At 36.2% G+C, this 22,526-nt stretch overlaps 2 protein-coding genes across 3 annotated transcripts in view; one reads left to right on the top strand and one right to left on the bottom strand.

Moving 5' to 3' along the window:
• LOC148878787 (uncharacterized) overlaps window positions 1–18,959 on the top strand; it is a 29,335-nt gene extending 10,376 nt beyond the window's left edge. For both annotated transcript variants that reach the window (XR_016104017.1, XM_088960156.1), the window contains 2 exons: window positions 7,186–7,297; window positions 18,512–18,959. Coding sequence is in view for 1 of the 2 variants with exons in the window: in XM_088960156.1 (XP_088816282.1) it covers window positions 7,186–7,297; window positions 18,512–18,584 (185 nt within the window). In the remaining variant the exon portion in view is untranslated. The remainder of the gene's footprint in view (window positions 1–7,185; window positions 7,298–18,511) is intronic.
• LOC148878788 (protein CUP-SHAPED COTYLEDON 3-like) lies at window positions 14,008–18,517 on the bottom strand. The gene is made up of 3 exons (XM_088960155.1): window positions 18,122–18,517; window positions 15,990–16,255; window positions 14,008–14,703 (listed from the first exon to the last, which is right to left on the bottom strand). Exons 1-3 carry the CDS (start codon window positions 18,288–18,290, stop codon window positions 14,293–14,295), a joined length of 846 nt encoding a protein of 281 aa, XP_088816281.1. The 5' UTR covers window positions 18,291–18,517; the 3' UTR covers window positions 14,008–14,292.
• Window positions 18,960–22,526: the final 3,567 nt, after the last annotated feature.

Below are 22,526 nucleotides of genomic sequence, written 5' to 3'. Positions count from 1 at the left end.
CTGAGGTGTACTCGTTCACGCTTCTTGTTCCCTGCGCACACCATTGGTACGACTCAAACATATATTGGTCATAATCAGGAGGCAAAAACCTACCTCTTATTAATTGTTTCATGCATCTCCACGTTCGAACTGAACCTCTTCCTTCTCTGATCCGAGTCTCCCTCATTCGTTCCCACCATACAGATGCTCCTCCCTTCAATCGAAAAGCTACTAATTTCACCCTTCTTTCTTCCGGGATTTCCATGTACTCGAAGAAACGGTCGACCTTGGTGATCCAATCTAGAAGGCCCTCTATATCCAGATCTCCACTAGAAGTAGGGATATCCACCTTGAGTTTAAACTCATCATCATTCCGACGGCGATGAAAATTGCCTTGATTTCGTCAATTCCTACCGGTCCTGCCATCACCAAGAATAACTGGAGCAACGCCGAACTCTAGCTCGTCGTCACTATCATCATCAATAATAGGGTTCCTGGGTATAGGATCAATGATTGGTCTACCGTGGTCATCTCCTCCGGCTTGGTGCAATGCGTTATCCCTATTCCTTGGAATATCCTCCCACAACAAAGTCCGTAATTGTCCAACGATCTCTGCCAACTGTTGCTCAATGTTACGAGTGGTTGTTCGCTGCTCTTCGATTGCTCTCCAAATAGCTTGTAACCCCTGATCTCCGTCACGAGGTTGGTTGCGACTGCTTCCGTCCTGGTTGGCCATTTGACTGGGCGAACTCCCGCTCTGATACCACCTGACGCACTTGACCGGGCAGATTATACCAACACCGGACGATTGAGTGGCTTTGTTCGTGAAGCCTTACATAAAGACTAAGTGTAGGCTTAGTAGAGAAAGAAAAAAGGTGCGAAGGAATTCTTCTTTATCTCTATTAAACTCAGAACAAAATTATTTATAATACATACTGGTAGTCTTGTAGAATAACTAGGAAATTTAAACTTGTAAAACAACTAAAACAACTAGGAACTGGACTTGACATCCACCGTCCGATAGCCACCATCATCCAATGCATGTTGGATACGTGAGCTGTCGACATTATCCGCTGCATGATTCTCTTTAGATGTCATTATCCGATGCATGTTCCCCTCTAGTTGTGAGCTGTCGCCAACTGGTTTAGTGGGTCGTGAGCTGGACCTCCATCACAAGCTCTAATCAAATAGTAAGGGCTCAAGTTTGATTAGGCCGATGCAACCCATAGCGAGCTGGCTTCATGTTGTGTCATGCCATGCTAGGCCATGGGTCGTGTCAGCATGGTCCACATTCTCATGCCATGTCATGCCAGCCTGCAAACCTTTAAATCCAAACCCAGCACGACCCAAGGGTATGGACTGGGCTGTGGCAGTCTGTGTCATGCCATGTTGTGCTAACCATTTGGATTTGGAAATCTTGGGTCGAGAAGAGGAAGCCTATAGGCTCTAGGGGTGCAACTTAGGTGGCCCCAATCCGAGACATATATAGCATTGTCGAACAGTGTCACATTAAAAAGTGGGCCGATTGACCTATCCGAGCCTGGCCCAAGCATAACCCTAACTCGAATGAATCAAATGTTTGTGCGGGCTGGGCTCAGGTTGGATAATTCAAACTTGGCCTTGGGCTTGGACTTTAGGCCCAATTAATCCAGCATAGCCCATCCAATTTGCACACGTAGTAGACGGTTTGTCAAAATAAAATGACGAGGATGTTGATGATGGTAGCTCTACGTCTGACTGCTGATTCCACCTAACACGTGTTGTTACCTCAAGTGATGTCGAGCATGGTTTTTGAATCACCGTTGAGTCGGACCGGACGGGCCATCCTTGAACAAAAACCGTTGAGATAACAACACTTGGATGGGCCATTTTTTTGCTCAAGGATCAGGTTTGGGATAAATAGAACCGGTTGAATCAGTCAATGAACCATTGATCTGAACGATCAAACCGCCAACCTATTTGACCCATTCAATAGTTTTTGACTGTTTTTATATTTTAATTATTTTTATCTATTTTTAACTTATTTTGTCAAAACGGACCGTTTTTTAAAACATTGATGTCAAGGACGATTACGTTTTTAGTGGTGGACGTATTCCGGGTACTCAGAAGACAAAGGACCTGCGTATGTTTTGGGGGATTTCAGTGTGGAGAGAACTGAAAGAGATCCAAAAGAGTATGAGGGGATGAACAATGTGGCAGAGGAAGAAATTCTTCATTTTCTTGTTTTGCTTTCTTTGTAAAGCTGTTCTTAAGGGCTTCTTCTGGGGCTGGGCTTGTCTTTTCTATTGGTCCCTTCCCTTAGGGTTGGTTTTGTTGTTAGATTGGACCTGTTTCTTGTGGTTCTTGGTTTGCATAGGTGAGGAATGGTCCCCCAGGCATAAGTTAATCTTTTGAGCTTTCTTTTTTTTTTTTTTTCCTTGTTTTTTTTCTTTTTTATAAATTTTCTTTTATTATCTAAAAGCTTACGGTTTGACAGAAAATACAACTCTTGATAGAGCTCACAAATGGGGTAGAATTAGTGTAGCCAATCAAATCAAATAGTTGGGGTCAAAGCTGAATTAAGTTTATGACTTTGATGACTAAGAAGAATGATTCAACTTGTTTAAACACACATAGGAGGATTACAAGTGAATGTTAGAGAAAAGGCTCAGATTGTTGCCTCAAATAATTCTTCTTTATATTGCTGTTGTAGTTAGATGATCTACATCTATATTAGCACTTAGTCCTAGCAATCAGTTTAACCTTATCATAAAATATACAGACAATACAAAATTGATGCTGGTGCTTTCTCTTTTTCATACATGTCCATGCGTGTCAAGACTTTTAGGATAAGAAGGGAAGAAAGGATTTGGCAGGCTAGACAACCATCTTCTGTAAGAGAACTGATGTTGCAGTCTGGACTGTCCATGAGATAGGAGAACTCCTTGAATTCAATAAGGGTCTGTTTGGTTTTCAGTCGGAATTGGAATCGGATAATGAATGATTTATTTTCATAGTATGTTTAGTTCTGACAGGAATGGGAACGAAAATTGGAATAGCAGAAATCATGAAATTCATTCTCAATGGAAGGGAAGGGAATGTCCATTTCCTCACATGGGGGAATGTGATCCCACCAAGAATGGGTGGGATTCCAGTTCTGCCAAACCAAACAGTTGGTTCATTCCGATTCTGATTCCAGACCCCTATTCTTATAAAGCAAACAGGGCATAAGTGTTGATTTACCTCCTCATCAACCATTAGGAGTGCAACTTGGGCAGGCCCAAACCGGCCCAGCCCGAAATTTTATACGGGCTGAGCTTGGATTTTCAGGCCTTGGGATAGGCTCGAGCCCAAGAAATCAAGCTTTTTTATTTTTTAGGCCAGGCCCAGGCCTAGCCCTTAGGTAGCCCAAACCCAGCCCAACTATCTATCTATCTATATATATATGCCTATTTAGATACCTATATACATAATTATATGTATACATATTTGAATAAATGCATATATATATGTATATTTTTAGAGTGGGTTCATTGACCAACCCGAGCATGGCCCAGACCCAAGCCCAACCCAAATGCATCAAATTACAATGCGGGCTGGGCTCAAGTTGGGAAAATTGGGCTTGACTTTGGGCTCGAACCTTAAGCCCAAATTTTAGGGCCAAGCCTAGGTTGACCATAAACCCAGCCCAACCTGCCCAACTCACACCCCTATCAACCATATACCCCCTTCATATTTGCCCCTTTTCTTATTAATGTTGGTTATAACAACTTCAATATAGATCTTATTTGAAAAATCTCATACAAATTGACTTAGCTATATATTGGATTGATGAGAATGATGAAGATAGAAGAACAAATGGAGTCATTTTGAATATTCATCAATGTTGTCACATGTGAGATTTATCTCTTCTCACCTTGTCTATCAAATTCATGCCTAGGGATGGCAATTTATACCCTATCTGGTGGGTACCCACTCCTACCTGCCTTGATGGGGTGGGTTTTTTTGTTTGAAGGACGGGTTTTGGGATTCTACAATCCATACGAGTACGTAATAGGCTAAACCTACCTCATGCATTGTTAAAAAGGATGTAAGTTTTATGTATTAGGTGTTGAATTTAATAATATGTTGAGTTTTATGTAAAGGATAATTGAGTTTTACATGTTTTAATCAAATAATTAAAATTTTTATTGTTTATTTGTGTTATTTTACTTATTTATTACTTATATATAATAAGAAATAATAGGAAATTAGATGCAGGTTCTAAACTCTACCCACCTATCCCTGAATGCGAGAAGGGTAGGGTCGAAGAGGGTTTTGTGTTTTTATGTGTAGGGAGAATTTGGATTCTCAAAATCCTACCCGAATTTTAGGGCAGATATGAATTAAAAGGTTTAGAGAAACAAGTAAAATCTAGAGTTTATAAAATCCTCCCCGAACCCACCTGGTTGCCATCCCTCCTATAAACTGTTAGCTAGAAAGAAAGAAATGATTTGTTTGAACCTATCAACATCCAAGATACTGTGCATTAGAGTATAGACACCCAAGGGGAGGGGGGCCTACCATTTAAAGGGCATAATGCTAGCTACCCTTCGGTCAATACACAGATGAAACTAATAAAGCAGTGATGGACTCTACGATCAGTAAAAGTATAAAGACTATGAGCAGTTTCAATTTGTGGGTGTCACCATATATATGTTGAGTATTGACCATATACAAATCAATGCTTCTGTGGGAGTCCACATGACTTTCCTCACTATTTCCTTTCTTGGACTTGTGCGGTATTCCGGAAAATCTGAACATCAATCTTTGGAAAGCAAAGAAATATTGAAAACTTTAAAGTCTAAATTGTAAACACAAATTTCTTGTTTTACTTTTCTCAACTTCTGAATATAGTGAAGTTGTTTTGTGTTCTGAAATCTCTCAAAAATGTCTACAATACTGTTTTACCCTTTTAACATATAATATATAAATTATAATATAATTATAAGCCTATTTTTGTGAGAGCAATTTCCATAATGCCCGAAGGGTATGATACTGGAAGAACTTTGACTGATCAAAACCCAAGCGTGATTTTTTTTATAGTAAAGTAAGAGAAAATCTATGATAGCAGAAAGGCATGGTACCGAAAAAGCTTTGAGCAATCAAGACACCAGCATGAATTTTGATTAATACCACCTGATTGATCACCTCTTGTATGATACTAGTTATTGATTGGCTGTAAGCTTTTCCAATATCATGCCTTTTTGGTATCATAATCAAACTCATATATAAAAAAGTAAAGATATCAGGTGGAGAAAAAACTCCGCCACATCTTAAAAAGCCAAGATAAAAACGACCTAAACATCATGTACAAAACAATAAGACAATATCAGAGAAGAGAAATATCACCTCCAAAGATATGAAAAGTTGAAAACTAAAATCAGGTCCGATTCCTCAACCCAAAACCGGAGAGCACCAGAAAAGAAATTAACTGTCGTCTACATAGCCTTCCTGCCTCACCCCAGCCCTGAATTTAATTTGATTCTCAAAGAACCAACCATACAAAAGTCCTTCAGACTTGATGCGTGGATAAGTATAGACCCACCCATACATTGTGCTTAAACATAATTAATTAAGATGGGATTATAAGGATTGAACACTAATTAAACAACTTAGTCAAAGAATCATTAAACCTAAAAGGTTAAACTGTTATGTGAGGTTCCTGAATAATTGAATATAGATTTTTATTCACTAACATTGATAAATACTGGGAGTTAGATTGGTTACCAGTTCTGTGATTGTTACCAGCTTGTTTAGGTATCATGCCCATAGTATTGTATATAATATATAATTTAAAATATATCATGTTATTTATTTATGTAACGTTACATCGTATCTTCTATACATTGCCTAACCTCTTGATAATTTAGTGCTGAATGTGTTTACAGAAGAGACCTCCTCAGATCTGAACGAACATTTGAGATGTATTTTTAAAACTCAGAGTCGTCTTAAGAGGTAGTTGTAGCACAGATATGCTAAAAGCCTAAAACTTAATTTTTTCAGAGCTAGCTCACAGGTCCATTGGGCACTACTGAACAGCACCTTCGTCCTCAATGTGGGCCCTGGGGCTTTATACAATAGCTGTGTTACTGGTGACTTTTTCTTTCTTTGTTTGTTTTTTTAGAGAGAGAGAGTGTTTGACTAATGACTTGAACAGCAAGGCATGAGAAACATTTTATGGGGGCCCATCAATTTTTCTCAAGACCGAGATATCTCCATGTTCTTCCACATCTTTAGGGCATAATTGGTTTCCTCAGTTTTAATATGTACCAGCTAATGACAGGCAGGTATTTTGTTTGAGACTCACTATGAAAGCAGTAGCAGTAGGTTTTGAAGCATTTGAAGGATATATGATGAGCTATTTATCTGATTTAAGACACTAAATTAGGTTTAATTTGTGATGAATCATTAAACAATACCCACACCAATGAAATTAAATCTTGAAAGCTTTTGTGCTGGGTTTTTGTTTGGGTTGTATACAGGAAACTAAAATCAGATTTTATCTATTATGAAAAGGACATGAGCTAATTAATTAACAGTTTGGGTTAGGAAACAAGGGTCTAGACATACAAGATAATTAAACACGTCTGTGAGTGTTGGGTTATTGTCTCGGATCGATCAACTCTTAGGGGTTTCACTATGCTCTTGGGGGGAGCTTATGCACATGTCTGCCTGGATTTTGGATATTGGATATTGTCATCACACTAAGAGACTTGTGACACTCTGTTGTGACTGTGCAACTGATCGATCGAGCTGAAAGTTTTGACTGAGACCTTTTATGTATGCATGGGTAATGGGTTCTCTTGATGGAAGTGATACATACACCATGAATGCATCCAACCTGTCTGGATCCCTTGTGGGGGCTTTATTACAGTACAAAGTCCATGCATTCCAACTATTTGTTTATTTGTACGGGAAAGTTAGAATGAACACGGAACAATTAATATTGCTTTCCAGTGGCCTTCTAGTAACTGATAGTAAGGCTTGATTTGCGGTCAGAAGGCTGAAGAAGTGCCCCTCATTCTAATTTTTGGCTGGGATCGGAGCTCTTCTAGTTCTCTCTGGGCCCATGCAGATACAGTTGTTCCTTAGGCATGATTAAAAGCATCCCTACCTTGGTAACCTGATGAGCTTTATATAAACAAACAAATGAACTTCATTTTCATGTTTGTTTTCGTACTGAAGGAATGTGCCACTCCAGTAGTATTGGTGAGGTGAGCCTAATTTGGTGGAAACTTCGGAGAGCCGAATTAATGCCCCAGTCCAAATTCCAGCCTCTGCCAAGCCCACAGTCATGGTTAGAATCTTTTAAACCCTTTTTCTTGTTATTATTTCTTTTATGCATGAATGTGTTTTTCTTCCCTAGTCGTCCCCTTTTAATAGAAGATTCCACTCCATGTCTCTATGACTCTATCTCTATCATGGGCTTTATTCTGATGATTTAGTTATTGGTTATATCTGAATCTGATCATGTAAGCTAGTAATAGGTTGCTGCATTCTAATGTCATGTTTTTTTTTTTTTGGTGATTTAGCTAGTAGTATGATATGTTGTAGTAATGTAAGTTGTTGATTCCCAGGTGAAGTTGCTATATATGTTTTAAATTGTTCTTCATATTGAAGGTCTTGAATATATCCGCATCAAGTTTTTGCATCAAAATTACACATAAGATGTGTAATTTGAGAGAGAGAAAGAGAGAGAGAGCTGTGATGTAACTACTCACCTCATTAACATTTGGATTGGAATGGTTCCTTAGAATAGACTTGTACATAAAGAGAGATCAGTGGTTAAGCTACTGGAGAATAATGTGCTCCATTAAATGAGTTGCTCCCTCCACCGGGACACTTCACATCTATATGCTTTGATGGGACACATAGTAGGGTCCACATACTCTGTATCTGCTGCTGAGGCTTCAACAGCAAAATAGTTCACCTCCTTGCAATCCTAGCCCTATTTTTCAAGAAGACGGAGATTACTGAGGCCATCTCCTGTTTGTTATAAGAAAATTAATATTGAAATAAATCCTGGATACAGAAAACCTTTTCATTTATCAGAATCAAAATTAATAAAGCCCCAGAATCTCCATTCTCTTTCTCATCAACCAACGAATTGTTGATTGAAAAATAAGAATGAAAAAGGAATAATATTTGGTTGATGTTCAATTTTTTCATGGAGATTGAATCTCGTCTCATGAAACTGCAAACCTATTGAAAGCTGATACGTCTGTTGGCTTCCCTCTTTCTTCTTTGTCTGTTGTGAGAAAACATTGGAGCTGGAGTTGTAGCTTAACAATTCACTGTAGTTCGAAGTTCTGGTTAATGACTAGGGTTCTAAGAACTTTCAGATTTTGTTTTGATAAATAAATGCCAAATAATGGACGAAGATGTTTCATGGGTTGAATATTGGAGTCATTCGGAGCTATGTCACAATTTAAAGGTCCTAGATAGCAGCATTTTTTCGCTGCTGAAGCCTTAGAAGCAGATCTGGGCTAATTTTCTTCTTGGCTCCCTCCATCCAGAAGCTGAAGGCATGTCTAGTATTAATTATAAATCTTCAATATGGCTCCCTCCATCCAGAGTAGAATTTAGGGGTTCAAAAAATGACAAAGTTATATGGTATATAGAGGAACACATGGAGACTGTAATTGTGCACCCTGCTGTGCTTTACAGGATTTACTTCCCAAGTGTATATGGTGGCCTCAGAGTGCAATATTTACAGCCCTCCTACAGTTTATGAAACCACAGAACATATTTCTTTCTTTCTTTTTCTTTTTTCTTAATGGTAAGGTTTGTAAGAAAGAAAAAGGAGAAAATAATGTTTTTACTGTATCGCAATTATCTGTCATGAAATCATCTAGATTAAAGGAATTATATTCTCTCTTTAAGGCTAAAAGCTAGGTAATGCATTTGAAGTTTGAGCCTAGTAGATAAGGTTCTTTCTCCTTGGTATATACTGGAATTCGTACTATATATATCTCGATCGCTAATTCCAGTTATATATTATTTCACGATGAACACAGCACTGTATTAATTGTTATATTTAAAAAAAAAAGAAAAAGAAAAAGAAAAACACAGCACTTTCTTGTCATTAGCAATGGGTCTGTTGTGATTTGTAGTAAAACATCCATAGAAGAAAACAAAACGGCTATCTGGAGTTAGGGACTTGGGAGGGGTAGACTATGGTCCTAACATATAATGCATTTAATTTCTTTTATAAACCAGAAAGAAGGTTTGAAGAGAATGTGTTAAAAAAAGGAAAATAAGAAAAAGAGGGAAAAAAATCAAATGAAAAATAGGACCACAAAAATCGCTATACACTTGCATGAACATGACAAACCCAATAAAAATTCTTAATGGTCGATCTTCTACCTATCTTATCTTCTGTTTTTTTTTTTTTATTTGAAGACTTCTACATCTCTCTTCTATACATATGCAATTATATATATATATATATATATATATATATATATATATATATATATATATATATATATAGATATACTTTCGGTTCCTGTATTCATATGCTTATTATAGGTATGATATCAATTAAGGTGCTTAGTTCATTACTTATCGAAATAAGAACTGAGGTTAGAGTTTATTAATTAAGCAATGAAAATGCGCTTGCAAAGTTTCTTTTGGGTTGGGGGTTGGGTTAACCCAGTGATCTTTTCCATTTTTAGCTAGAAAATAAATCGCATGTTTTGTATTAAGACCTTGATGGGTCAACAGTAGTTTGTAAACTTGCCTGAAGCTAATTAAGAGATCAACAATTTGACAGGTTGGTAATGTTAGACTGAATACATTGTTTTCTAATTCCAATTTTTAATATATATTTTCTATTTCTGTTCTTTTTTGTTTTACTCATACGTAATTTGACATTTGGGATATAACCATCCCAACTGAGTTGTGAAAAATGAGAACTATTGAAGTGCATAATATTTGGTGTATTACCTATCAAGGTTTCAGCAAAATTTAGGATACAATACTATATGATTGATTGCTTTTAAAACTTTAAAACTTTTTTTACACTTGGCCTGGTTAATCAATTTCCTTTCATCTTAGCAGGAACTAATATGGTGAAAATGAACTAAAGAGAAGAAAAGAAAGAACAAAAAGAGATAAGAATGCAAAAGGCCAAGCTTAGCCAAGCCTAGTGGCCTTAGATGTGTCTTAACCATAAACTAAGCCTTGCTTTGGTTTTAGGCCTAAGTATTTTAGCCAAAAATTAAGGTAGTTATTTTCTTTTGGAGGGTAAATTAAAAGAGTCTGAAGGGCAAAACGGGAGAACAGATAGCCCTTCCCTTTGAATGTATGACCAATACAAGGAAGCTCCTTAACCAAGTTTTAGTATATATTTCTTTTGAGAGACAAATAACAAGATGTTATTAAAATAAAAGGGAAAAGTCCTGACCAAGATTTAATATATATTCTAACACTATGACCTATATTACAAAGGAAAATCCCTGGAGGATGGAGGAACTAATCCTCCTTGTAAGTGTCAATTTCTAAATATTCCATATATTAGTAACAATCTATATTTATACTACTATTAAAAGTGTGAAATAAGAGTGTAGAACTTTTGACTAAAATTTTCCAATTTTTTCATTTGGTCTCTCTGTAATTGTAAGGGCTGAAATATAATTTGAGCAACCACTTGTCTCCTCATTCAAATCCTCTCATTAAGGAGTACTCTATGAGGACGGTGTGAGGAGTACTCTATAAGGAGCGGATCCGAACTCTAAAAAATGTAATTTGAACTACTTATTGCATTTCTCCTCATTCAGTTCCCTCTCATTAAATCTTATATTTAGGGCATTAGCTCTCGTTCTTTTATTGAATCTTATATTAATTAACTACATATTATAGAAAGATAAGTGTGACAAAGAATAATGGTTTTTATTGATGATATAAATAAAATACAAATTTAAAACCAACCCAAAAAGGCAATTGTTTCCCCATTTGGTGGTGAGTCAACAATTCAACCCTTTGGGTCAAAACGTGCCAATCCCTGATGCTGCTGTTAAATAATAATAAAATTTTAAAAAGATGAAAACACACATACATATTAAAATATAAAAAAATCATAAAAAACATTTGGACACATATATAATATTGTGTATTCATCATGTTAAATAAAAATAAGTGTAACAAATAAGAATAATTTTTATAAAGATAGAAATATAAAAAAGTTGTAGAAAATTTTGAAAACATATTATTCACTATCATCATCGTGCACACTTAATAGTCTTCCCAATGTCTACAACAATTTCCAAGATGATTGACTTGCTGCTTTTGTTGCATATTCAATAGTTTTTGAACCTTCCTCTCGAACCATGATAAAATTAGGCTCTAGAATTTGACACTACCTCTGCTTTAGGGTTTTCATAGAATTAATTACTCTTGAAGCAACCTATAGCAGAACTATCAACTAGTTGATAAAACTGATATATCAAAGGGGTTAGAAGGGGTTTTCAAGAATTTCCTTTTAATATCAATCCCACTCACCATAGTGACTTTTTGAGGCCTCACTTGAGGAAGTAAAGCTGAATTTTGTGTTATATGTCATAGTATGAGGCTACCTAGGAAAAACTTATTATATTAAAAGTATAATAACTTTTAGACATTCATATGAATTTGTCATAGATCTAAGTTCTTTTTTCTCTATTACAATTTCATTTTATCTTCTCTCTTTCTTTCTTTCTTCTACCCCTTATGTTAACCATTTGTGGAATGATGAATCGTGCACGAAGAAACAATTCTACCCTAAATGGATCTCACAAATGAACAATCTAAAAGAAATATTCAATTGATTCCTATACATCACCATGTATTTCACATGTGGTATACTAAGCCTTACACCTCTTCTACAATGAAGGTCCTTGGTGAGAAGTCTATTTCCTGGGTACAGTTTACACAACAAATCCAAAGAAGGGTGTTAGCCAAACTAGTTTCTTGAAAAGTGCTTTCCTGAGCCACTTGGCTGATTTGATGGAGAATGGACCTACAGGATAGAACCCCTCTCTACAAGTTATTTTTCTTTTGGCTATTAAAATGGATTGCTTTGATTTTGTCCATTGTTCCTTTTTTGCTCCAAGTGTTCAATGTTCCTTTCGAGATGCCAATTAAATATGGGAAACTCTGATTTCACGACATAACAATCTTAATCAATGTCATCTGGTTCATAATGAAGAATAAAACTTCAAAGAGGACATTTTAAAAGCTCGGTTATCTAACCAAAGGGGGATTTTGTTTCCATTTTGTCTTGGCCTTCTATGATAGGGTTTCTCTTTGGTGAATTATTCCCCCAAACAAAGAAATTACTTGGTTTTTAAATATTTTTCCTAGAAAGTACCTATTACCTCCATCCAAACATTTTTTTAAGTCATGATGAAGAATTTATAACCCAAGATTTTTCTTATGGCCGGGCTTCTTTGATATCTATGGCTGGCCAATGTGACAACCATCGTGCCTGATTGATTTATACACTATTTTTTCTTACTTGAATAGAGGAATTGACTAACGTGATGAGGAATTTCCTTCCTTTTTCTTGGAAAAAAACTAAAGGAATAACCTGGGCTTTTTTTTTTTTTTTGTTGGCCTTGAATTAAAGCATCCATTTCTAACTTTACAGCTTGGTTTTCTAAGGATCCTTTGGAAAAAAAGGGTACAAAAGAAAAAGGAGAAGGATATATTTGATCAGTCTGTACATGATACAGAAAAATATATTAAATATGGTAAACAAATGCACATGCAAATATTGGCCAAAAACACAAGGGTGACATTTTCCATCTAATGGACCACATTGTTTTATCAAGGATTATAAAAAAAAAAATAGTAATATCAGAAAATGTTGAAGGGACTATATATAGTTATTTTCCTATATTCTTTTAAATAAGTAGAAATAGATGTGTTTAGAGTAGATGTTTATAGTAAACGATTCTTACTTTAGAAATTAGAATCTCCTATAGGTGACTGATCAAATGGCACCTGCCAACTAAGAAAATGGCACTGCCCCTCATTATGTCCATCTGATCTAATTAAAGATTTTCTTTCTTTTTCGATTGATCACCATTTTCTTTCTCCAGTATAACTAATAATCTGTCAATTCTTTGTGTATTATTGGATATTAGAATGCATTTTCTATATGAAATTATTTTATGACATAGACATGGAAAATATATATTGAAGTAATCTGAAAGAAATTCTTTGAGAAATCCACCTCCCTCCCTTAAGCAATTTGTATCTCCATTTATACAAATGAAGAGAAATACAATTAAGTTTCTCCAATTTTATTATTCACTCCATTATCATCTCAATCTCCTCACTCTTTACACCCGCCATCCCTTAATTTGGTTTAGGTTGCAATTAGCATAGATTCTCTTGGTTCTCTATTCTAATAATTTGGGGGGCTCCATTGTCATTCAACAATCCAAAGACTAGTTACGTGTTTCTTCCCCTTTGCTTCCTTTCATTTTGACTTCATTGTATTTTGAAAATATTAGAGTTTTGAATATTGAAAGGAAAATATATTTTTTAGTAGTGAATATAGTTTTATTACAGGTAACTAACCTAATTACTAAAATATGATTGAAACTTGAAAGTGTTGCAATTGAACTAAAAAACTGCAAAATATTTATGTGGTAATTAATTATAATTAATAATCTCTAACAATTAATAAAATATTTGTTCACCATAATTTTTGGTTATTGGAAGTATATAACTCAAATTCTAATCCCAATTAATATCTAATATATTATATGGTGTAACTCCTCTAAAACTTTTATTTTAGGTAAATAGAACAAAATTATTAAAATGAAAAGATAAAAGATATATATATATATATATATACATACTTATGCTACTTGCTTCAATATCCAAAATAACCATGTTTGTTTACCATGAAAACGTGGAAAAGGGTCGGAAAGTTGCGTGTGTGTGTGTGTGTGTGAGAGAGAGAGAGAGAGCATGTCTGTGCACTAACTGAGAGACTGAAAGGTTCAAGCCACATGATGAATTTGAAAGAGAGAATAATTAATATTGAATAATACAGTGATTTTTAATTTTTTACACAAAGAAAAATGGCCGATATGTTTAGACAAGATATATGAACACAACATAAATAAAATCTTTCAGATCCCAAAGGCCATCTTGCCCATACATCAATCATCCGATCTCCAAATAAGACATAACTATTTTTATAAACAACAACACGAACAAATCATATATCAAGAAATGAGTGTCTTTCTCTTTTTTTTTTTTCTTCTTTTTTCCCATTCTTCTTTAAATAAGTCCAATTTAGATGAAAACTATGGTGTTATCATCCTCAAACCTCATTTCATCCAAACATGGCGGTCCTCCATCACCTAAGTGGTTCTCTTCTAAACTCATGTCCAGTAGAAACCCAAACTCATCTGCGCCTCTAGAGTCGACCTCAATCATGGGAGTGTTGTTCATCTCTTGAGGACATTCAAGAAAATTAGAGTTCATCATAGCCAAGTTTAGGAAACTGTGTTCTTGGTGGTAGACTGAGGACGAGAATGAGTCGAATTGTTTAAACCCACTTGATATGTTGTGATGATTAGTAGGAGACGAGGCAAATGTTGGAGAAGGGGCACCAAATGTGGATTCTAGCTCATTTGCTAAGCTAGGTTCTGTGAGACGCTCTCCCTTGCCTTTGTAGAAGACTCTACATAGCACCCAGTCTTCCTGTCAATCAGTTTAATCTTGTTAGCAATTAATTAATAATATATCAACAATACTAACTCTCTCTCTCTCTAGATCTCTCTCTCTAGATCTCTCTCTCTAAGCTACATGCATGCATTCCCATGCATATATAGCTATAAAATATTCAGTGAAGTAAAAATCCTGACTGCCATGAATTCCCTTCCCTAGCTATACCATATTAATTTGCTACAGATTTATCCACTTTTGATGCTGATCATGATATCCACTCTCGTTAAATTTGACCTTTTCCAACTTTAAAGATTCAATGTTTTAAATTTAAAATGGTTGTAGTTTGTTTGAATCTTACTGATAAATGAGGATTATATTAATGAGTGTCCAACCGTTGGTGGCACGTTCAACATTAATTCTTGAGTTCTTTAGAAGATGATTAATGATCATCAGAAGAGTTTTAATTACTCGTCTGTCATTTTCCTTACAACTCTTAACAATAACAAGACGCTTTGTGAAGCCTTGCCTTGCCTATATCTATCTGTCTATATGACGACTATCTCATTATATTTATATTCTAAACAATCAAAACGAGTCATTAAGAAGCTGAGGACGGATTTTGAACCCAAGTCTATATATATATATGTGTGTCTATGATATGACCAGTATATGACTTGACCATGACTTGGGCCAGGAAATTGTGTAAACCAGCAAGTGGGACCCGTTCTTTTGGACGAGGAAATGTTAAGGAAATTGCATGCACACTCCATTGAGGGCACTTTGGTCAACAAACATCGAAAAATAACAAAAGCAGTTTGGGCATGCACTTTGGTCGATGAAACCCTTCCATTTTGTCATCTTCCCATGTCTATGGACACAAATGCCCCTTGTGGAGCCCACATGAGCTTCCTTGGCGTCCCCCTGTTTGGACTTATCACCCCCTAATTAGATGTCATCTTCAAATGGTGATGGTGGTAGTGGTTCCTTAGAGAATTTAAAACTTTGGCATGGTATTATATATATATATATGCATGTATCCAATTAATTAATGTCGACGTAGAACAGAATAGAATGGTACCTCTTTCCCAAACCAAACTCTTGAGTGTGAAGAGCAAGAGTTTCCCCTTGCGACCAAACAGGTAGCAAAGGTCGAGCTTATATCTATATGGATCGTAGAGTTGTGTTCAATATCTAAAGGGTGACAGGGTGTGTGGGTGTGTGTATTGATTTGCAACAAATTAAAGTTGGAGTTACGTTGGAAATATATAAGATTAATAGGTAGGAAGTACTAAGTAGAGAGAAATAATTAAGCAGACTACCTTTGGAGGCATGTGTGGGTTCTCGAGACGGAACTCGTGCATGATCCAACCTGTCTTGATCCCATTTGGAGCTCTGTTGCGATAGAAAACTAGCGTTTTCCGCATACCAACAATTACACGAGAAGTTTGATCAAACACGGGACGATCCTTTCCGGTGGCCTTCCAGTAACCAGATGTCGTGGCTCGATTTGTACGCAACCCCGTCGCGTACTTGCGGTCTCGGAAGCTGAAGAAGTACCATTCATTGGCCCCCAGCTTTGCTACCTCTGAACCCAGACCCAGACAATACAGAAACAAATTATTAATTAAGCGTTATTTTAAGTAATATAGCTCCAGCTTAAGTTGAAGTGATAAGTTTGAACAACAACAACACAGACAAACACGCAAACACAACTTACACAGTTAGGTTGTTAGTCACGGACAAATTAATGAAACTTAGCTTTGTTGTTGTGTTTTTGGTGATGAATCTAGGAAAATAAGCTAGAAGCTAGAGCTAGCTAATCGGTGTTGTCGATGATGAGGGGAGTCACCTCTGAGAGCTTAACTTAATTAGAGCTTCTCACCTGGGTTCTATTTTCTCTTCTTAAAACTTACAACAGCTATAGTATTCAATAGCCTTATTAGTTTTACTTTATTATATTTTTTGTATATTCATGATGGGTCTGCGTCTGACCATGTTTTTCTCTAATTTAAATTACTAAAACAACTCATTTCGTGTCTCTTTCAAGTGTTTTATGATGATTTAGTGAATCTCTAATCTTGTAATCTAGCAGTTGACCTCTTCGGTACGTTGTTCATTTTTTAACTGTCTTCCATATTGAGAGAAGAGAGAGAGAGAGAGAGAGAGAGAGGGAAGGAGGAGGAGGCTATATATGATTTTGATTTTGACGACGACGAAGGAAATGAAATAGGGATGCTTAATTATGTGATGTGTCTAGGTCTTCCAGCTAGAAAGCCAATACCAGAATGTTGTAGTTGCAGAGAAAAGGTCCACAAAGAACAGCTCAAATGGTTTAGCTAATGGGTTCTGCTCCATTGATCAATATATAGGATCGATATGGTGAAATTAATACCTCCAATCCAGTAGTACTCTCCATCTGTGCTTATGCATGATGGGCCATTCAGGATGCTAACCAATTAATGAAGTTAAATGGAATGAAAATATCATGAAGAAATTCAGTTGGGTGTCTTCGTCACCTTAGCTTGTCAGCTATAAACAAAGGATATGCTTTTGTCTTCAAGGTAAAAATCTAGGAAATCCATTCATCTTTTATTAGAGGAGTCTCTTTTCCTTAGTATACATATACATATAAGCTAAAGGCGGTGAAGGTGGCGACCAATCAGCCACCATGGAGGAACCCATGATTAGCCTTTACACCCATCAAGGACCCAGGCCCAGCTATTGATTCAATAAAGTGGGCAATAAATACTCCCTATAGCTAGCGCCATTCCCTGAGCACAATAGGGTCATGAACTTGGTGGTTAATTAGGATCATTCAATCGATGACGGACTGTATACTCATCAACTTTTGAATGGCCCCCGCTTATCTTTCGTTATCAATTCATCCTTCTAGTCATTATAGAAACATTGAGATGGTGGTTTAGATAAGTACGAAAGCTAAATAACAGCAGGAATCTTTATGCAAACGTCAAGGTTTTCTTTCTGAGAACACAAACAGAAAGTTGAGTTCATCTTGATCTTCTAAAAGATAAAATAGTAAATAAATGTGTTAAGAACAAAGAAAAGAGGAACAAGAGGGCCAGGAAACTACTGATCATCACTACTGTGTTATTCCATGCATATTGCATGGCTAATTACTTAATGTTTTTGGTCGTTCTTCAACATCTCTCTCCTTTATAGACATGTATGTAAAGGGATATTCTATTGAATATTCTCTCTCCTTTCTCTCTCTCTCTCTCTCTCTCTCTCTCTCTCTCTCTACATATTTTCAAGCATGCAAGTATTCATTTCTGAACAGAAGAGAAGCTAATTAGCATATATAGAAGAAAACGAAGCAACTTGTATTGAGCAGTGCAAAATTGAGGTTGCAGGTGCAAGGAGATAACAATATTATATATTATAATAGTGATTTGAAGTAAACAAAATGAAACTCATGAAAGGGTATACACACCAGGTAGCTGCCAGGGCTCACAGGTGTGCAGGTCAACCTCCACCATTGTTCCCTTTGAGACTCCCTCCTTAGCAATCTTTTTGTAGAGATAATGGCAGACCAGCTCCTCGTCGCTTGGGTAAAACCTAAACCCTGGAGGTAGAGTAGCCTCTATGTCCCTTAAACCCATGTATCCTTTTGGATGAAAAGATGGCTGACAGAGCTAGGTGATGATGGGGTTCTTGATCGAGTTTGAATAGCTAAAAAAATTTTAAAAATAAAAGTGCAAGCAGCTCTACAGTTGGGAATTGTTGGGAGCTGGCATGAACAAGAACCCTAAAATAAAATCCCTCTCCTTAACTTAGCTGGGTTTCGATTATTTTATAGATGACAAGATGATCTCTCTTGTAGGTATGTACTTGGTGATGACAACTGGCTCAGAGGTGATGATCAGGAGGAATATATATCCACGGCAACAATCTAGGAACTTATGCTTTTGATGATGAGTTATGAGAAGAGGCTTCAGGAAGAACCAGCAGGGCCACAAGACATCTTGATCGATCTCTAGCTAGCAAGGGAGTCTCTTCTGTCTTGGGTGGATGAGGGGGGGAAGGAAGTTCTGAGTGGCAATTTATTGCTACAAATGAGCAACAGCCAAGGTATTTAATAGCCAAGAGAAACTCCAAAACTTGTTTTCTAAATATATCCTGATGAGCTTCTCCTTTAAGATAATTCAAAATTTTCAGTAAATAGGGAAACTTGGGTAGTTTTCAAATTAGGTGTTATTAGGCCCTCCCTAGCTCTCCCCCTCCTAGTGTGGACCATATCCCCAATCAATATCAATTTGACGATTCTCTCACCTCTCACCTCTCACCTCTTCAATGCATTTCCATCAACTGTTCGCATGCTTTTCTAGCCCTTCACATGCTCCTAATCAGATGGTTGTGGTTGTGTGATGCGCGTGACTTATGACTATCTAGGCCATCAAATGAGCTGTCAACACCTTATTTTGATTCATGATTCTTGCCACGTCACGTGGAGACGTGCTAGAATACCACAATTTTTGTTCCTAATAATCAACACTATTAATTAATTAAACTCCCCCCCCCCCCCCCCCCGCCCTCTCTAAAAGAAAAAAAAAAAAGAAAAGAAACAAACCTAAGAGAAGTTGTTTTCCATCTATCATTCCCGTGGAACAATTATTGGATCAAGGTATGTGGATAATTACTGATAAGCTTTAGAGTGTCAGCCTGGAATGTGGCCCTAGCTAAGCCAAAATATAATCAAAAATAAAAATAAATTAGATGACATATATATGGTGTATTTTCAATATATTTATTATTATCAGTACTATTTTGTATACTGTATCTGTTAACATATATTTAATTCCATATAATATAGTATTTGCGCAAAATAACTATTTGATCATGACCCATTTAATTAAAGATTAAAAATAGACAAAAAGAGGGTTTATATTGTGAATAGATCAATTAGGGCACCAAAAGAGGAGTACTACTTTTAAGAAAAAATGAAGGAAATTAAATTAATGGTTTACTAAAAATAGACGGTAATTAATAATTAATCTAGTGGACTTAATTAATTTATCTCTGCCTTCCTACTAATTCTCAGTTTCTAAGATTTTTTATTTTTTTACCGAAAATTCTACAATAAAACTTCAAATGGGAAAAGAGGAAAAAATATTATAACTAGAGATATATATAGGAAGAGAGAAAGATATAAGTAGAATTAAATTAAATAAATCACTTGTTTAAGAAATGTTCACATCCATCTGATTCTCGTTCACGGAAGAACTGTTTGAATTGATAAGTTGGTGGGACATGTATTGCTACAGGGTCCATTGAGGACGATGGGCTTCATGTTCGCCGTATTATTCTTTTCTTGCAGCCATGAATAAGGGAACAAGCTGACAAATAATTGTAAGCAACTTATATTATTGATTGTGAGCAATAATAATTAAAATAACGACAAGAATATCTGTCACTATAAGCATGCATAAGATGATAACAACTCAAGAGAGAAGAATGTACTGTTCGATAAAGATTTGTTCTGAGGGTGTGTCGCTCAATAATTAGTTTAATTTAATTAAATTAAGTAAATAATGGTGCTTAATCATATTTCACCTCATGACTATGAAAAATACCATGGACATCACATGTATGAATTAATTAAGTCAGCATTAATCCTTCAATTTAACGTCCATAATTCCACACCCCCTAGATTTTCAATTCCTCTCTCACATCCAGATTTGTTTCATTTATTCACCTTCTCTCCCCTTTAATGTGCTTCTTGATATCTAAATAAAGAGTCCGGATCACCTGCCAATTAATAAAACACATTCCAATCCTCTACCAACATAATCTCACACCGCCCATTTCATATACGGTAGGCCCAACTTTTATGGTAGGTCTCAATCTCATAATGAGATGTGCGGTGTTAGATGAAATTGATAAAGGGTTGGAATGTGATTTGTTGGTAGAAGATTTTAACTCCTAAACAGAGAGAGAGAGAGAGAGAAAAAGAGAAAGCCAGGCTGCAATTAAACTAACCTTCCCTTGAATATCATTACCATGTCTCCCCAGTATAGAGAGAATCTGGACCCACCATAAAATAGATCTGACCTAGATGATCACCTGTCTAACAAATTAAATCAGAAAGATAAGATGAATTTCGTCCATACATATATCATTAGTGAATTATTTTTGGAACTACTGTACTAGTGTCTTGTTCATCATAAGTAATTACATAGTAATCTAACTTTCTAAGTAAATAGATATAAATAGAATCATTTGATATGATTGTGCTGATTGTTGGCCTATACTACTGTTTTTATTAGAGTGAGACCCATCTGATGGTGGATCCCAAACTTCTTAATTCGGACAATGGCAGCTCAATAGGCCACCTCACTGCTGTTTTGATGAGAGGGCTCTCATTGTAGAATATAATAATAGCATGGGTTTGAAGAAATTTGTGGCAATCCACACTGATGAGGATTAACTACTTCAAATTGCTTTCATTCATGGTAAAGTATGTGTGATTAATCCCGAAGAAAAAGAAATAAAAGATAGATAAATCCGGTGCAGAAAAATAATTAATAATAATAATAATAGGGTTCAAAATGATTGCAGTTTGCATAATATAATTGCGAAATTTACGGTTAGAGTATTTCCGCTTTTGGCGGGTGAGGTTGATATTGTAGAATGAGTCACGGACTCGAATTCCCGTCTCTGCAACGTCCAATTAATTTCACTCTCATTTCAGGCATCTTTTTAATTTTGTTTAGTATACTCCCGGAAGTTATGTGTTTGTCACGGACAAATCTTGTTCATCCTATTTTTAAATTTTAAAGGTAAAATACAAAAACCTCCCATGAAGTTTCTGACAATCCTAAAAATTTTCCCTATAGTTTTATTTTAATAAAAACCTCCCTTTTATTTTTGAAAAATTCAATAAATATTTCCCTTCTGTTAATGACTAAAACGAAAAATGTTTTTCAAAATGTCAATTTTACCCTTTTACAAATTAGTATAAATCTGTTTTTACTAAAATAGCCCTACACTCCCCCTCCAACCTTCCCTCTTCTTTAATTTCCTTTTGATTCTATCAATCACTTTCACTCTCCCCAACGTTGCAGCTTCTGCTTCTCTACTCCTCGCCCCGGCTGTAACAACCATACCGGTGTGGTTGTCCCCAAAGAACACCCTCACCGACACTGTAATTGGCGACGAGCTTGCAGTAGACATGATAGCCCTTCCCTCTGTGTACAGATCAGAGCCTAGCCCAATTTCCTCCGCCCATCACTTCCTCCTCTCGTGTGCCCCAATTCCCTTCTGGCCCATCTGGGGGGCGGTGTCAAGGGAATGGTGGGCTTCAGTCGCAACCGAATTGGATTACTGTTGTAGCATGCAACAGCGTTTAATTTTGATCGGAAGTTCGCTATCTGTTTGCCATCGTCAACCTCATCGGATAGAGTTGTTTTCTTTGGCAATGGGCCTTATACGAAGGTTCCAGGCATCGACCTATCGGAGACACTTCAGTTGGAGAAGAATCTTGTACAGTTGGATGTGGGTGCTTCGAGACTGGGTTCAGTTCTTCACTCTTGACCCGACAAATGACGTGCTCTGACTTCAACCTCCTTCCGATTCGTAGAGGCTCCTCAGTTTTTCTCTCTCTCTGATTTATTAGGATTTGTATTAACAATCCTACACTGTTTTTTTGGACTAACTACGTGAATTTTAATTTACATACGTGTGAATGAAATTTTACTTTTTTCTATCAAAGGAGATGGATGGGTTCAATAATTCAGAGGCACATTTCCAAAAAACAGTATTACACCAAAAAATCTAGGAAATTAAATTTTAATCAGATATTCAAACCTCAACTAAAAAATGTGAAAAAGGTAATTGGA

This window comes from Nelumbo lutea, chromosome 1 (genome assembly GCF_056320005.1).
Source record: "Nelumbo lutea isolate HS-2025 chromosome 1, American lotus-T2T, whole genome shotgun sequence".
Taxonomy (NCBI): Eukaryota; Viridiplantae; Streptophyta; class Magnoliopsida; order Proteales; family Nelumbonaceae; genus Nelumbo; species Nelumbo lutea.
The sequence above is the reverse complement of the archived record's forward strand: the minus strand, read 5'-3'. Positions and strand labels throughout refer to the sequence as shown.

What these genes read in the sequence shown, in the direction of transcription:
- LOC148878788 (XM_088960155.1), bottom strand. Translation starts at nt 18,290, where the DNA reads ATGGGTTTAAGGGACATAGAGGCTACTCTACCTCCAGGGTTTAGGTTT. An exon ending in TGAGCCCTGGCAGCTACCTG is followed by an intron (nt 16,256 to 18,121) that starts GTGTGTATACCC and finishes GTCTGGGTTCAG; the next exon opens with AGGTAGCAAAGCTGGGGGCC. An exon ending in ACCCACACATGCCTCCAAAG is followed by an intron (nt 14,704 to 15,989) that starts GTAGTCTGCTTA and finishes ACTGATTGACAG; the next exon opens with GAAGACTGGGTGCTATGTAG.